The sequence below is a fragment of the Condylura cristata genome, unplaced genomic scaffold (genome assembly GCF_000260355.1).
Source record: "Condylura cristata isolate star-nosed mole 26May11 unplaced genomic scaffold, ConCri1.0 scaffold00003, whole genome shotgun sequence".
Taxonomy (NCBI): domain Eukaryota; kingdom Metazoa; phylum Chordata; class Mammalia; order Eulipotyphla; family Talpidae; genus Condylura; species Condylura cristata.
In genome coordinates, this window is record NW_004567104.1 from 1,548,542 (window position 1) to 1,564,318 (window position 15,777).

A 15,777-nucleotide genomic window follows, 5' to 3' on the forward strand; every position below is an offset into this window, starting at 1 on the left:
TCTATCGAAATGATTATGTGGTTTTTATTCTTCTGTCGGTTGATGTGATGGATTACATTAATTGATTTTCTGATGTTGAACCATCCTTGTGCTAACAGGAACATATAATTTAAGGAAATAAATTGAACCACAAAAGTTAAGTATAAAATGACAGCAACAGATCATCACATATCTCTAAGCACTTTAAATGGAAATGTACTGTACTTTGCAATTCAAAGGCACAGTGTAGTTGGATCAAGAAGCAGAACCCAACCTTCTGTAGTCTCCAGAAGACACACCTATATTCCAAAAACAAAGAACTCCAAAGTAATGGGTTGGAAAACAATCTTTCAAGCAAATAGAACTCAAAAGAAAATCTATTCAGCCAACTATCAAAGATGAGATAGATTTCTAATTAAAAATGTTAATGAGATAGGTCTTCCCTCATGGTGTAGTGGTTAGGATGAAGCACTGCAAGCGAGCCGCAGCTACTTCAGTGCAAGTTTGATCCCTGGCCCCAGAGGTGATCCACAAGGCGCAACAGACCTCTCCTGTCTCGACTACTGCTCCCCTCAGCAGTGTACTTCGTCGATCTGCTCCCCACTCTTTCTCTGATGAATCCTTTCACTGCCCTTGCACCTCTGGCCTGTACCCCAGCTATGTATGTATAATTAGATAAATCTTTTAAAAAATGTTAATGAGATAGGTATGGCATTATGTAATAAGGAAAAAATACTTCAGGAAGATATAATAGTTACTGGTGCATACTCACCAAACGAAAGCATACCTAAATATATTAGGCAACTACTATCAACTCTTGACAACAGACACTGAAAGAAACACATTTGTGGTTAGAGACTCTAAATACCCCACTTTTACCAATAGATAGATTAATCTCCTAGAACAGAAAATAATTGGTGATACAATAATACTAAACAAGGAATTGGGGCCCTCCCTAGTGACATAGTGGGTTAAACCACAGCACTATGAAGCTGTTATAGCCATTGCAGCACGAGTTCCATCTCCTGCCACGGAGGTGACCCACATGACGTGGCAAACCTCTCCCGACCTGTCCCCTGCTCAACTCAGCTATGTATTTTAGTAGATCTGCCTGTTCGGTTCCCCACTCTATCTCTGGTGACTCCTATTACCCCCCACACCACTGACGTGTACCCCAGTACTTGTAAGCATAAATTAAATATATTTTAAAACAAACAAACAGGGAATTGGACCCGAAAGACCCAATAGACATTTACCGAGCACTGTACCCTCCTAAAAAGCAGAATACACATTTTTCTCAAGTGCACATCCTTCAGAATAGACCACATTTTGGGACACAGAAAAAAATATCAACAAGTTCATGAAGATTGAAATACCTAGCATTTTCACGGATCATAAAGGTATCAAGCTAGGAATCAACCATCAAAAGAAAGCAGGGAAATTATTTAATGTATGGAGATTGACTAACCCACTTCTGAAATACTATGAATTAATGAAGAGCTAAAAGAAGAAATCAAAATACCTTGAGAGAAATGGTAAGTAGGATGAACCTATCCAAAACCTAGGTGATGCAGCAAAAGTGTACTAAGAAGAATATGTAGTGATACAGGCTTACATCAAGAAATAAAAAAGCACCAAATGAATATTATTCTTTCTCAACTTGAGGAATTAGAAAAAGAACAAAAATGGTAGAAAGGAAAGCAGAGCTAATTGAAATAGAAATGAAAAAATAGATTCCAATTAAAAAAGTATATGAAATAGGTATGGACATTATGTAATAATTAAGGACAGTATACATCAGGAAGATATGATGATAATCATCAGTGTATACTCACCAAATGAAGGAGCACCTTGATTTGTTGCGAAATAAACAACAAAACCAAAAGCCAGGTCTCTTGGAAAAATAAATATTGACAAATCTCTAGCAAGGCTCATCAATAAAATAGAGAAATCTCAGGGTAAAAAATGAAAGGAAAAATCACAGCAAATGGCTAGAGGGTAATTCTAGAACATCTTCACACTAACTTATCCTGGAAAAACCTATCACAAATAAGGAAACAAACAAATTCTCTCAAAAAACAAGTCAGATAGTTTCAAAAGTGAATTCTACCAAACCTTTAAAAATGAACTAAAGCCTATCCTGCACATTCATAAAGTTGAAAAAGAAGGAATACTTGCAAATACAACTTTTGAGGCCAACCAAAATACCAGAATCAAAAAAAAGACAACACACTGAAAAGAATATTACAGACCAATTTCCCTAATGAACACAGATGCAAAAATCATTAATAAAGTCCTAGCAAATGTATTAAAAAGATCATACACTATGACCAAATTGGAGTCATGCCAGGAACATCTGGAACTCAATTGAATAATCACATCAACATACAGATAAAAATCATTTGATTATTCATAGCAGTACATGCTGAGAACACTTTAGATAAGATCCACCATCCATTTATAATAAACACTCTTGAAAAACTGGAGATAAATAGAACACACCTTAACATAATAAAAGCCATTTGCAACAAACTCGCATCTACTGTCCTTTCCAGTGGTGAAAAACTGAAACCTTTTCCACTAAGATCTGGTACAAGGGAAGGATGTCCACTCTCCTTAGTGCTATTCAACATAATTCTGGAAGTCCTAGCTAGAGCAATTAAGCAAGAGGAATATATAAAAGGAATCCAAATTGGGAAAGAAGTAGTAAAACTATGATAATATACATAGATGACATGATAATATACATAGAGAACCCTCAGTATTTCACAGAAAAAATGAAACAGTTTATCAAAGTGGCAGTATATATGTCACACAATAATTGCCTTTCTCAAACAATGAAAAAAAGGAAAAATTAAGAATGTTATCCCATTTATGATCACAACATAAAAAATGAAATACGTAAGAGTAAACCTAACAATGGTGGCAAAACAATCCATGCCAAAAAAAAAAAAAAAGCTATAAGACATTTGCTTAAAGAAATAGAAGACACAAAGAAATGAAATAATATTCCCTGCTAATTGTTTGGAAGAATCAATATTTTCGGAATGCCCTACCCAAACCAGTATACAGAATCAACGTAATCACAATGAATATACCAGTGGCATTTTTCAGAGAACGGGGACAAACACTACTGAAATTCATATGTAATTACAAAAGACCCCAAATAGCAAAAACAATTCTGACAAAAAGAGAATAGAGGTATTATATAGACTCCAGGCCTCAAATTATTTTATGAAGCCATAGTAATTAAAACAGCTTGGTAATAGAGCAAAAACAGACACACAGATTAGTGGAATAGAATTATGAGCTCAGTAATAAACTCACACCTCTATGAACAGTTAATCTATGACAAAGAAGCCAAGAACATATATTGGAACAAGGACAGCCTCTTTAATAAATGGTGTGGGAAAAACTGGACAGTTGCAATGCAAAATAATGAAACTACACCACAATCTCACATAAAACACTAAAGTCAATTCACGATACATAAATATCGAAGATTGGATATAAGACCTGAAATACATATAAAATAACATAGGCCTAACATTTCACTACATAAGCTTTAGTGGTATATTTAAGGATGCATTCCTCAACAGCAATGAAAACAAAAGAACAGTGGAGCTTGCATCAAGTTAACAAGGTTCTGCACAGTGAAAGACATAACATAAATGAAAAGACATACTACTGAATAGGAGAAAATATTTGCATACCATATATCTGACAAGGGACTCCTGTCAGAGCTATACACAGATCTCTTTTATAAAATAACCCAATCAATGGGCAGAAAATTAAACAGATTGCCAAAGTAGATATGCACACTGCATACATGCATATATGAAAAAGATGGTCACCAATACTTACCCTCATTGAAAAGCAGATCAAGACCACAATGAGAACATCTCACACTGTGAGAATGACTCATGTTGAAAGATCAGGAAAAAACAGTGCTGTTGAGGATGTGGAGAAAAGGAACCCTCCTCTACTGGTGAGAATACAGACTCTTCTAGCCCTTATGGTAACTAGTGTGGAGGTGTTTCAAAGCATTCAAATGGCTCTGCCATGTGATGTGGTAATTTCACTCCTAGGCATCTACTTCAAAGTGACAAAAACACTAATTTCCAAGGAACATTGTATTTCCATGTCTGTTGCTGTACTATTCGCTATAGCTAATTTGTGGAAACAACCTAAGTGCTCCAAAACAGATGAGTGGATCAAGAAGTTGTAGATACACAGTGGGATATTACTCAGTCATCAAAAATATTTGATAAACTCTTGCTGTTTTGACAATGTGATTAAAGCTGGAAGGGATAACTAAATGAAATAAGTCAAAAGGAGAAAGGTAAATACCAGATGGTGTCAATAATGTGTGGAATATTAGAGTAACCAAAGTTAGAGTCAATTTAAAAATGAACCCTTCAAAGTTAACTACAGAGTTGAAGTGTCCAGAGGAGGGAGGGGAAAGAACAAAGAGGAAGAAAACACAATAGACTATGGGTTATTTTGTGGTAGGTGCACTATAGTGGGAATACTTGATGGGGGTAGCCTAGTATTGACTCAATTAAAAATAAATTAATTAAAAAGAATAGTGCTATGTTACATGAACCAGCTGGTCTAAAGTCTTGATTTAGAACACAAAATCAAGCTCAAATCTGCGTTCGGAGCAGAGATCAGAACTCTTGATGTCCATTGTTACGGTGTCCAGGATCCTTTTAGGAGAGGGTCAAAACCTTGGCTTGAAAAAACTTTGACTGGCATAGAAAAATCTTTAGAATTAGCAACAAAATTAAAATTCTTATAATTTTGACAAGTAAGTCTTTTACTTTAATTTCTAACCAATCAGCGTTGTAATCAGCATTGGTATGATCATGGTCCCTAAATGAAGCACCTTCCTGACTACTGGTGGGGCGCAGACCGGTCCAGCTCTTATGGAAAGCTTATTTTCTGATTTACTTCATTTACGGAATGATTCAGTTAATCATACAGACTGGTGTAGGACTGGAGCATGAGATACTAGTTCTGGGGTGAAGTACACTCCTCGCCTCTTGCTCTTAGTGTTCCCATTCTGCTGCCTCAGCCAATACACTTTCTGTCCACTGTTTTATATATTCATACTTTGACTAGATTACATACAGGGTGCCAGACGGTCCCTAGGATATTTGTGAGGATTTTTCTCACAGTCACAGCCCACTATAACAGTAGATTAACTCTTTCAAATCATTCAGTAGCACTAATTTGGTAAATAGTATCTTTGTGTTCTGGGAGAAATAATTAACTCTTTACATGTCTAGTTTGAAGGAGCAAATTAATTAATTACCTTTTTCTAGCTCAGTGCTTGTTAGAGTTACTGATAAGTCATGTTAGTCTTTTAATGTTTTGGACCAAGGCACTGTAAATTGAGATGCTCTGTAAATTGTTATTCTTAGAAACATCACAGTCAGAAAGCTTTATATAAAATAGTGTTTCTCAATAAAATGTAGAGTGGGGATGTAGATGTAAGGGATGATTTGTCCCTTACAATTTTGAGAGAAACTCTTTGGACTGTCATGGAATTATGTTCCCTATGTTATTAATATAATAATAATTTTCAACATCTAAGAATTTGAAGTTTTTTTTATAACTAAGAAATGTTAACATTGTGTTGCTAATGTGGGACACATAGTTTTGATTGTTTTCTCTTAAGGAAAATTTGCTTAAAATGTTTCCTTTAACAAAAAAACCTTACATACTGTTAGAAAAGCTATCTCAACTGCCCTTTCTTAGGCAGAAGATAATTTATATTCTCTGTTGCTTCCCTTTTAGTTTGGCCTGACAATGAACATAATATGTCATTAATGTAAATATATTATTTCCTTTTAGGTTCCCATCCTTAGTAAAAAAGAAGATGTTTTTGCTTATTTAGCTAAATATTCAGTGCCAATGGTTCGAGCAACATGGCTGATCAAGATGACTTGTGCCTATTATTCTGCTATTTCTGAAGCTAAAATTAAGAAACGTCAGGCTACCGATCCCAATTTGGGTAAGTGAGATAGTTTGATAGATTTTACATTTTCTTATTGGTTCATAATTGTTGCCTTCATTTTTACAGATTTTAGTGAGACAAGTACAGCTTGTTGTTTTGCAGGGGAAACAAAAGAACTATCTTTTTACTACCAAAGTAATCCATTCTTTTTACAAAACCTTCAAATGGTACTGAAGTAGGAATAATACAGTCCACAAATTTCTCTTCTTTTTCCTTCTTGTTTCCCCTCTTGAAGTTCCCTTCATTCAATGTGTGTAAAACACAAACATACGCAGTTTTGTTTTATTCATCTTTCTCTGTCTCTGTGTGTCTGTCTCTCTCTATATACACATTAAAGGTACTCATTAATTTAGTGTTAATGTTAGTTTGGTATTTATGAATACTTTCTCCCAGAGATAGAGATATTAGTTACTTACTTTTCCCTCTACTTTGATGAATTATAGGCAACTGAAATACACACACACACACACACACACACACATAAAGAGAGAGAGATAGAGAGAGCAAATCAAAATTCATTTCTCACCATTCCTAACTTGTCCCTCCCTCAAAATTCTTATTAAGTGCATTTGATGTCACTAGATTGATTTATCTTTCCCTCAAAACTCTTATATTCTGTCCTTCAGCAGTAAACAACTTTGTTTTCAAAGTACAATCAATTTGACAGCATACTTCTCTTTCTGTGGCTGCTGTGCTGACCCAAACCAGCACTACCATCTTTACTGCACTGTAGCAGGCTGATGGCTAACTGGTTTCTGTTCTGGCTCCTCAAATGCCAACTTTCTGGTTGGGCACTCCCTGTTCGAACTCAGTCATGCTGTATACTGTGTGTCCTCTCACTCAGGTGTGTTCATCAGAGTGTGGAGCTTTGGGTGCCTCCCCCTCCCCAACCCCCCACCTTTAGATGTCCACATGGCCAGTCCTCTTCCCCACTGCAGTGTTAGCTCAAATGGCACTTCCTTAGTCCCTCCACCTAAAAACATCATTACTCCTTTACTCTGTTGTATTGTTCTTCAATTTTCTTCATGTTACATTTTGAGTGGCTGGTTATTTAAAGCAAAGTCTTACCCAGATACTGTTCTCAGTGGTGGTCCAGACCACAGTCTTACTCCCTTTAATTGCTTTACCCTTTTAAAGTCTGGAACAGTCCACCAGTCTCTCTTTTCCTTTCCCTTGATATTTGTGAAGGGGAAAAGGATCAGTTATATTTTAGATTGTCCAATAATTTGCATTTGTCCAGTTCCTTGTGATTAGAGTCAGCTTATGTGCTTTGGGAGGGAATACCATGCATGTGATTCTGGAACATTGCTTCTCACAAAGCCATACTACGATGGTGATAAATTGGATCATTTGGGTAAGGTGGTGGTTACCAGATTTTACCCTGTTTAAAATAGCAATATTTTGACTTATGTAAATACTCAATTCTTCTTGCTGTTCTTAGGTGTTTTCATAATGCAAGTGTAGCATTTTATTTATAATACATGAAAAGGGCACATGTTTAAAATATATGGCCTTGTTTTACTACTAGTTTATTGAATTTGATATGTCTTTACTCTTTGTCTTCAACATCTTCACTTTCCTTATGCAAATTATTTACTAAATTTGGAAGCATTTGGCTTTATAGACACAGGCATAAAATAACAAATTCTAATGCCAAGCAGGCATGCACCTATTTTGTGTGATATTTGGATTAAATGACATACACTTCAGAACTTCATTAGAGGTGAGTTAGGGATCCTAGGCGAAAGATCCTATAAGTTATTATTCTTTATACATTTCAGAACATTCAGTAGTAGATTCAGTGTAGTTTTGGGTTTAACAGTGATCTTTGGGGTAAGGTGAACTGTTGTCATCCTTTCTGGTGATGGTTTTATGACTTCCTTTGTTTTGATGACTTTAGGATTTGTAAAGTGTTTTCAGGAGCAATGGCCTTTTCATTTCTTTTGTAATACAAGCATGTTTTATCTTTAGTTCTCACAATCAGCATTGGAACCCAGCTATAAGGCACTACTATTTGATTTTATTGAGGGGAGTTTTTCCCAAAGTCAGGTGGGCCAACTGCAACAAGGGAGTAGGACCCATTGAGTAAGCTCATTCAACAGAGAAACAGATTTTTCAATATCATTATGCAGACTTACATCTACACTGTAGATTAAGTGGATGCTGCTCTGGCCCACAGTTGGTAAAGACATATACAGGACACTGTATCCCCATAAACTCAAGAGAGGGGACTTGAGTTTATGTAATTTCAAGGAGGTTAAAGAAATGCTTGACTTGGACAAATTCTAAGGCAAGTGAAAAAAATTTAAAATAAAGATGAATTAGAAATCATTGGAGGAAGAGATTATAATTTTTTAGTCCTTATATGACTTGTAAAAAAATCAGAGATAAGAATAGCTTGATATGATATTCAGAAAATGCTATCAAATGGGTCAGTATCAAATGGGTGAGGAAGAGAACAACAGATATAATGCATATTTGGTTTTAGGTTATTTTGACATTTGTCTTTAGGAGAACAGGAATATTTAGCAGTCTGACCTGAGAAAATGTTTAAAATGGGCTGACCAACTCTGAAAAATAAAAGTTTATAACTCAGTGATAGAATTAAAGTCTCTGAACAGGATAGGAAAAACAAGTTGATATTTGTATCACCAAACTTTGTACATTTATTTGTAAGAATTTTTCCTTTGAGGAGTCTTACTGTTGTCAAGACAACTAATAACTGCTCTGCTATCTACTGTCACACTGCTGTCACTGTAACACCATTTCTGGAGTTATTACGGATTTCCTGCGTCATGTGAGGGAGGAGAACCGTGCTCCCTGTGAACCTGGCTTAAACCACATGCTGTGCAAATGCTTGCAGTTTTGGGGAGGTTGTCAGCCTAGGGGATTCCTCATCCATTTGCTGTGGGACCCTCGTGCTGTGTTTACTGTTGGCTTGTGTGAGAGCAGCCAAGTCCTTCAGGTCTGTTGGCCTTTCAGGGCCTGCCTTTCTGCCGAGAGCACTGTGATGTGTGGTTATGCCGCATGTTTCATTTCATCAGTAGACAGTTGCAAAGTTCTATGTATATTCTGTCCATTTTCTGATTTATTTTCTGTGTACTCTTGATATCTGTCTTACCATTTTACAGATGAGAATGCAGTGCATGTGGTGGGTATATAGGGCCACCCAGTATAGTTCTAGACGAGACTCAGAGGCCTGTGCTGACACCCTACTAGTTAGCGAAGACAGAGAGGGCCTTGAACTGTTCACAGTTTAGGTGGGGGGACTGTATCAAACCATCTAGAGAAGTAAGGAAGTACTAACAATGAAATGAACTAACTGAGGAAGGAGTTCCTGCAAGTCCCAGCAGATTCACAAAGGAAGTGAATTATAGTTTTGGAAAACAAACATTTCCCAGGAGGCTGTAGCTGGCATTTTTTTTTTTTATGCTGGGAAAAGGCATTTCTGGCAAAAGGATGGTGAAAGTGAAGAAATAGAGCCTTCAAATAGTTTAACCTATGGAGCAACAGGTTTTATTTTATATTTTGCAGTTGTTATATGAGTTTTCAGCACTGCCAAGAATACAATGGTACAAGGTTTGTTTTTAGAGTGAAATGTGTGAGATCTGTCTGGTGGTGGTGGGGAGTGAATAAAGGGCTTCTTAACACTATTGTTGTAACACTTCCTCAGTTTCTTATCCGTAAAATGACAATAATTGACACTATTTTCTAAGTATGATATGAACCATTATTTCTTAAAAGTTAGAATGTTGCTCTGTACATGGCCAGAGCTTATATACTCCTTATAGAAGGCTACAACTGCCACTAGAACTATTGCTCTTACTAACAATCTTACTAGTATTTATTACTTTATATATTGTGCTAGGGATATTGTAATCATTATAACGTCTTGCAGTATAGGTTTTATCTCTCCATTTTGGGTATGAGAGACTTAAGCCTTACAAGTTTAGTAACTTACTGGCTGGCACAAATGGAGCTGGATTCTCACCTTGGCCTACCTCCTGCAAAGGGCCTGCTCTTGCCTCCCTGTTGTGACTTACTGGGTGCTGGGTGATATGAGTACTCAGGTCTGGGCCCCTGGGTCAAGAAACATCACCAGGGACAAAGTGCCAGCAGGGCTTAGGCTGTAAGACTAGGGGCCCTGAGCAGCATTGGTTCTCATGGTGCTCTGGGTTTCAGGCAGAGCCTAGCAGAGTTTAGGGTGCCATAGAAACAAGGAAGCAACGAGCAGCTCTAATTCTGTCTAGGAATTGTTGGGTGTTCAGTATGGTGAGAAGTGACAAGACTATCATGAGGTCTATTTTGGGGGAGCACAAAGATTAGAAGAAAATGTTTGTGGTTAAACTGCCCAGGGAACTGCTCTTTTTACCCCTCTTGTTTCCTCTGTACCACCTCAGGTTTTGTGGGGGTGGGACTTGAGTTGTATGAGAGACAGTTTTTGGTTGACTATATTCTTAGAACCACTGTCCTTATACAAAGAAGTAACAGCTACCTTTCTCGCACAGTGGGTGATTAATTTGTGACATATTCACTGAGCCATTTGGACTGCAAAAATAAACCTTGCTAAATACATAATTGACAGTCTGGTTTCTTATCGAAGCCAAGCAGCTTAATTTCAGTTTGAGTTCTTAAAGACGTTGCTTACTAAGTTTTTTATATTCCAGGGACAAAATTGTAGTTTCAAGTCAAGATTGTCTCCAAATTTTCAGTGTTTCTTGTATTCATTTGTCATGAAGGAGATACCTGCCTTGACTATTACTATAAAAATAACCATGGAGATTACACAGAACTGAATGTATAAACTTAACTTAAATCTATGCATTAAGTAGGCATGAAAAATAAGTTTTAGTTGCTATCTCACCAATCAGAAACTGGTTATCTGGTCAAAAGCATTTTCCAATAGAAGAAATAGGAACCTATGGAGTAATACTTTGGCACCTGCAACTACCATTTTCTCAGCCGTCAGCAAACTCATAGTTATTTCACTGAGAATGGTTATTTATCAATCTTCTGTAAAATGAACTTTTCCTCATAAACTGTGAAAAATAAAGATTCCTTTGTAAAAAGGCAGAGTAAATGATATATTTTCTTTTGATTATCAACATTTGAAGTAAGAATTGGGGTTATTTATTGCACCTTAGTAGTGAAAATGTTTCCTTCTTTTAAAAAATACTGTTTTCATAATCAAGATGAACTCAGGGATTTTTAGTCATTCAGTATTTTAAAGTCATTTACATTCACTTTGGTATTCATTTTGTCCTCACATTGGCCAAAAGGAAGGTGCTTAAAACTCTTGGTATCGTTTTGACAAGACAGTATTTGTCATACCGTGTATCTTTGCTTTTTGGCCCAGAAGATGTCCCAAGCTCTTTATGCTTCAGATCTGCAATTAGCCATTGCATTGGTATTTAGAAAGCAAGACTTGGACGCCAAAGGTGCTTGTTGCCAGTAGGATGCCATGACATTAGTGTCACTGGATGGTGGAGATGTAGCTGGTATGGGCATGTATATGTGTGGGCATGCCAGGGTTTCTGTTCGCATTTTCAGTTATAATCTTCAGTGTTTCCATTTAATATTAAAGATTTTTTTTGTTACTTCTTCAGTTTTCTGTTTAACCTTTTTATTATATTAGTGAATGATTTTTAGTAATACAAACACAGTTACTTGTTTTACCCTACTGCAGCAAACTTAGTATGTTCAGAATTAAATATGGTAGAAGGTAAAAGAACCTAATATTCCATCACCTTCCAAAGTAGGAAATCAAGACATAATGTTTAAAATAAAAAAGTAGAATTGAAAGCATATTATTTATAGCTAAAGAGATAAACAGAAAACACAGAAATAAAATAGTTGAAAATACTTGCATTGGTGAATGGCAACCAAGGGGTTTGTGGAGTGTGGGCTGTTATTCCACAGTAAGTTATGTAGAGAATTATTTGGACTTCAAGACAAGTGCAAGTGTAGCTTATGTAACATCTATAAAAAAAAGTTAGTTAAACCTAGCCTCAGTCCCACATTATTACCTAGAAGAGTCTTTCTGTAGAAATGTGTGATTGCAAACAAGATGCAGAACAACAGCCATTGTATCACTGGCTGTAATCATGTAGGAAATTATAGGGAGACCAGGAAAGTTAAGAAAAGTTTCCTGAAATTGAGCCCCTCCCTGCTGGCGCAATGGGTAAGGATGCAGCACTGTAACATGGCCACAGCCGCTTTAGTGTGAATTCAATCCCTGGCCCCAGAGGTGATCCACATGGTGCAGCAGACCTTTCCTGACCCTCCTGTTGTTCCCCTCAGCTGTGTACTTCATTTATCTGTCTGTGCTGGTCCCCACTTTGTCTCTGGTGAAGCCTCTCACCGCCCCTGTACCTCTGGCCAGTTATGTATGCATAAATACATAAATCTTTAAAAAAAAAAAAAGAGTGAAATGAGTTGGACTTTAGCCTTTGAGTAAAAATTGGGACCGTTTTATTTATTTTATAGTCTTAAAATGTATTTGTCTTAAAACTGTTAATTGTCTTTCTTCTGGACAAACTGAGAGTAAATGAGTTAGATTTATAATTCTGTTGAGTGTACTGTACTTGCTTCAGTCTTTTCTGCTATCATTTTTTCAAGTCTTAATAGTTTGGGTAAATAAGTTTAAAAAAGTCAGTAATTTTTATGCATAGTAGAAACCACACATTGTTGAGATGTGAGGTTAGTAGAGTCTCTTCACTTTCTTGGGTTCTACCTTCTCCCAGCTCCCCATTAGATTCTTCAGATGCAGTCACTGGTATTAGTTACTTGTGTATCTTCTGAGATGCGTTTTCATGTCTATCTGTAGTGTGTTTTCATGTTTACCTTTCATGTTCCTTTAAGGACATTGCTCTTGTCCCATACTGTGTTTGGAGGGACCTTGTTCTTATCCAGGACTCTAAAAACTGGACCTTCTCTTTTTTTTTTTTTTGCAATTTACACTGGAATGTTACTTCCATGATGAGTAGAAAGCTTTTTTTTTTTTTTTTTTTTCAGAAATAGTGTGTATAATTTCCAAATAAAACCCCTAGAATAAAGTAACTATCAACCCCCATTGCACTCACTGGTATTTTGGGGTAAGGAATCACAGGATGTATTGACAGTGTCAGTCTTTCACAATTGGAATATCTTTGAGAATAACAAAGCTAAATTGAGTAAATTTAATTAAGTGAATATATCACACATTGCCTTTGGTTGTCAGCAAGACAGAATAGGATGAGTTCTGGAAGAGAGGGTGCTGGGGAGAAAGGGTGTACAGTGACTTGGTTTTTGTGAAGTATAAACATTAGTATGTTTAGAGCTTTTTCGTCCAGTTACTTTACAGTTATCTGGCTATATAATGTCTGTAGTGTTTGTATTTGTGTGCTAATGCAAAATCCTTGTCTATGTAAAGTTTGTTTAGCAATGTACAAACTGTACAGCAACTGCATTTAGTAGTTATGTGGTAAAAACATGCTTTTTACCCTTCCTTTTTACCGTAGAAACTTTATTCAAACGTCAACTAATGATGGAATTAAATTCCTATACAAAGTATAAAAAGAAAATGTGGAAATTTTTGTTGTTGTTTTGCAAATGACGTGCTTCTGTCATTCTGGAGCAGAGACTGGAGAGCCATGAGGGCAGTAAATATCTGGTGTAATAATTCAGTTAGCTTTAGATACCTCTGTGGAGCTGCAGCAAATGCTTTTTATTGGCCTGCTCTCCTATTTCCCCTCTGTCTGTCTTCTCAGATCCTTTCTTTTTTTTTTTTTTTTAAAAGATTTATTTATTTATTCATACAGAACTGGGGTATAGGCCAGAGATGCAGGGGTGGCAAGAGGATTCACCAGAGACAGAGCGGGGAGCAGAACAGGCAGATCGATGAAGTACACTGCTGAGGGGAGCAGCGGGTGGGTCAGGAGAGGTCTGCCACGCCATGTGGTCATCTCTGGGGCAGGCAGGTATATGCGGAAGTGGCTTAAGCTTCTTAGTGCGGTGCTTTAACCCGCTGCGCCACCAGGGAGGGCCCGATCCTTTCTTCTTTTACAACCCCAGCTTTCCTTGTCTTCCATCTTGACCTTCCCACCAAGGCCTGGCTGTAAGAGCAAGAATTGGTGAGTATACCATACAGGGAGCAGCTCTGTGGGCACCTCATGAGGGCTACTGCCCTGATGGAGGCTTCTTTCTTGGGCTACTAGACCCTGTGGTTTGGCCCCATATGTGGAAAGCTGCTTAAGGAGTAAATTAAATGTACTGGCTTAGTATTTATAAAAATGATGTCCTGGTTATTCTATGATAGGAATATCTCTCCCTGATCAAGGCTGTTCACTTAGGCATATTCAGGAGTGTGAAAACATTTGAGAAACTTATGACAATGATGTCATTCACTTTAAACATCTCTCTCATGTTTTGGGAGAGAGGGGTGGAGCCAGTAATGACAGGTATTCAATATGCCCCTTCATGAGGAAGAAACCCCCCCAGACTAATTGCATCAAAAAGCTGGTGGTGTGTTGATATGTTGAATAAGAAATTCCTGTTCAAGGAGCTAAAATTGGATTCGGTGGCTGCTAAGGGCCTGAACTTCAGACACATGTATGGGTTTGATAGGGAAAAGGACAACTAGAGTTAAAAAAAAAAAACAAAACCCTCAGCACAACAGTTAACATGTCTACAGCAGAATAGAAACAAGGCTTGGAACCTGGTTAAGAGAGGGATAAACCCTCTGATGTGATCCTTAGTTATTGGCTTCCATCAGCAGCTAAATGGAGGAAAGATGCGGCTGGGTGTGCCCTGCTGCCTCTGGACAGTTTCTTCTGCTAATGCTGGCTCTTCATCCTCTTCGTCCTCCTGTTTCCCTGCCTTGGCTCTGTTTCCTCTGTTGGCCATTTTGGTCTCTTTTTACTCTGACATCCTTTAGTGTGAAAACTGTCACTCAGTTGTGCAGTTATTTATATCTCATTTACATCTTGCCTTATGATGGCCCTTATCTGTTGGTATATTATACCTCCTTCCTTGACTCCATTTTTAGTGCTGTGAACATAGTGCCCTCTCACCTCTCTTCTAGACTTCCTTCTCTACCCACACCATTTTCTTGACATTCAAAAAGAAGGTCTCTCTCCCTTGGCTGTCTGCTCACTCCCTCCAAACATCTGTGCACATGTACCGGTGATAGCAGGTCCTTCCTTGTCTCCCCTGTCCAGACATTTCTGTGAGATCCAAATCACTTGAGCTTCTTTCCTTCCCATTTGTAGCCTCCTGTCTGTGCCACACTAATACATCATGTAAGTTCGCTTTCTCCTGAGCCTGTACTACTCCCAGTTATAAGTATATCTTATTTAGTTCTCAAAATAACCCTATAGAATACATATTTTTATTCTTAGCCCATTTTATAGACAGATGGCTGAGGCACCAGAGACTGAGTGACTTGCCCCACTCCAGAGTGGGCAAGTGCAGGGCCTAGCCTGGAAGCATTGTCTGACTCTAGACTCTGGTCTGGCCCTTCCTGGTAGTGAGCTCCTACTGTGGGCGTGGAGCCCATTTGTGCACAGCAGGTATCCCTACTCTTGCACAACAAATCCACCTGTCCCTGAGACTGTTTCTGCTGGTACTTCAGTTGCCAGAACCAGTTATTTGAGTTTCACACTTCATATTTGATAATGGTCCCCATAGCCCTTCTTTTGACTCATACCTGTGTACCACCACCCCTTGACATGATCCTATGAGTGTCCAACACCTTAAGTTCCAGTGTTCAAAAACTGAACTCAAAGCTGGGAATTCTG

General features: G+C 37.6%; 1 protein-coding gene across 1 annotated transcript in view; it reads left to right on the top strand.

Moving 5' to 3' along the window:
* Positions 1-15,777, top strand: part of MED12L (mediator complex subunit 12-like) — a 347,532-nt gene that overhangs the window by 40,106 nt on the left and 291,649 nt on the right. Inside the window, exon 4 of the mRNA XM_004675377.2 lies at positions 5,839-5,998. Within this exon, the coding sequence (XP_004675434.2) occupies positions 5,839-5,998 (160 nt within the window). The remainder of the gene's footprint in view (positions 1-5,838; positions 5,999-15,777) is intronic.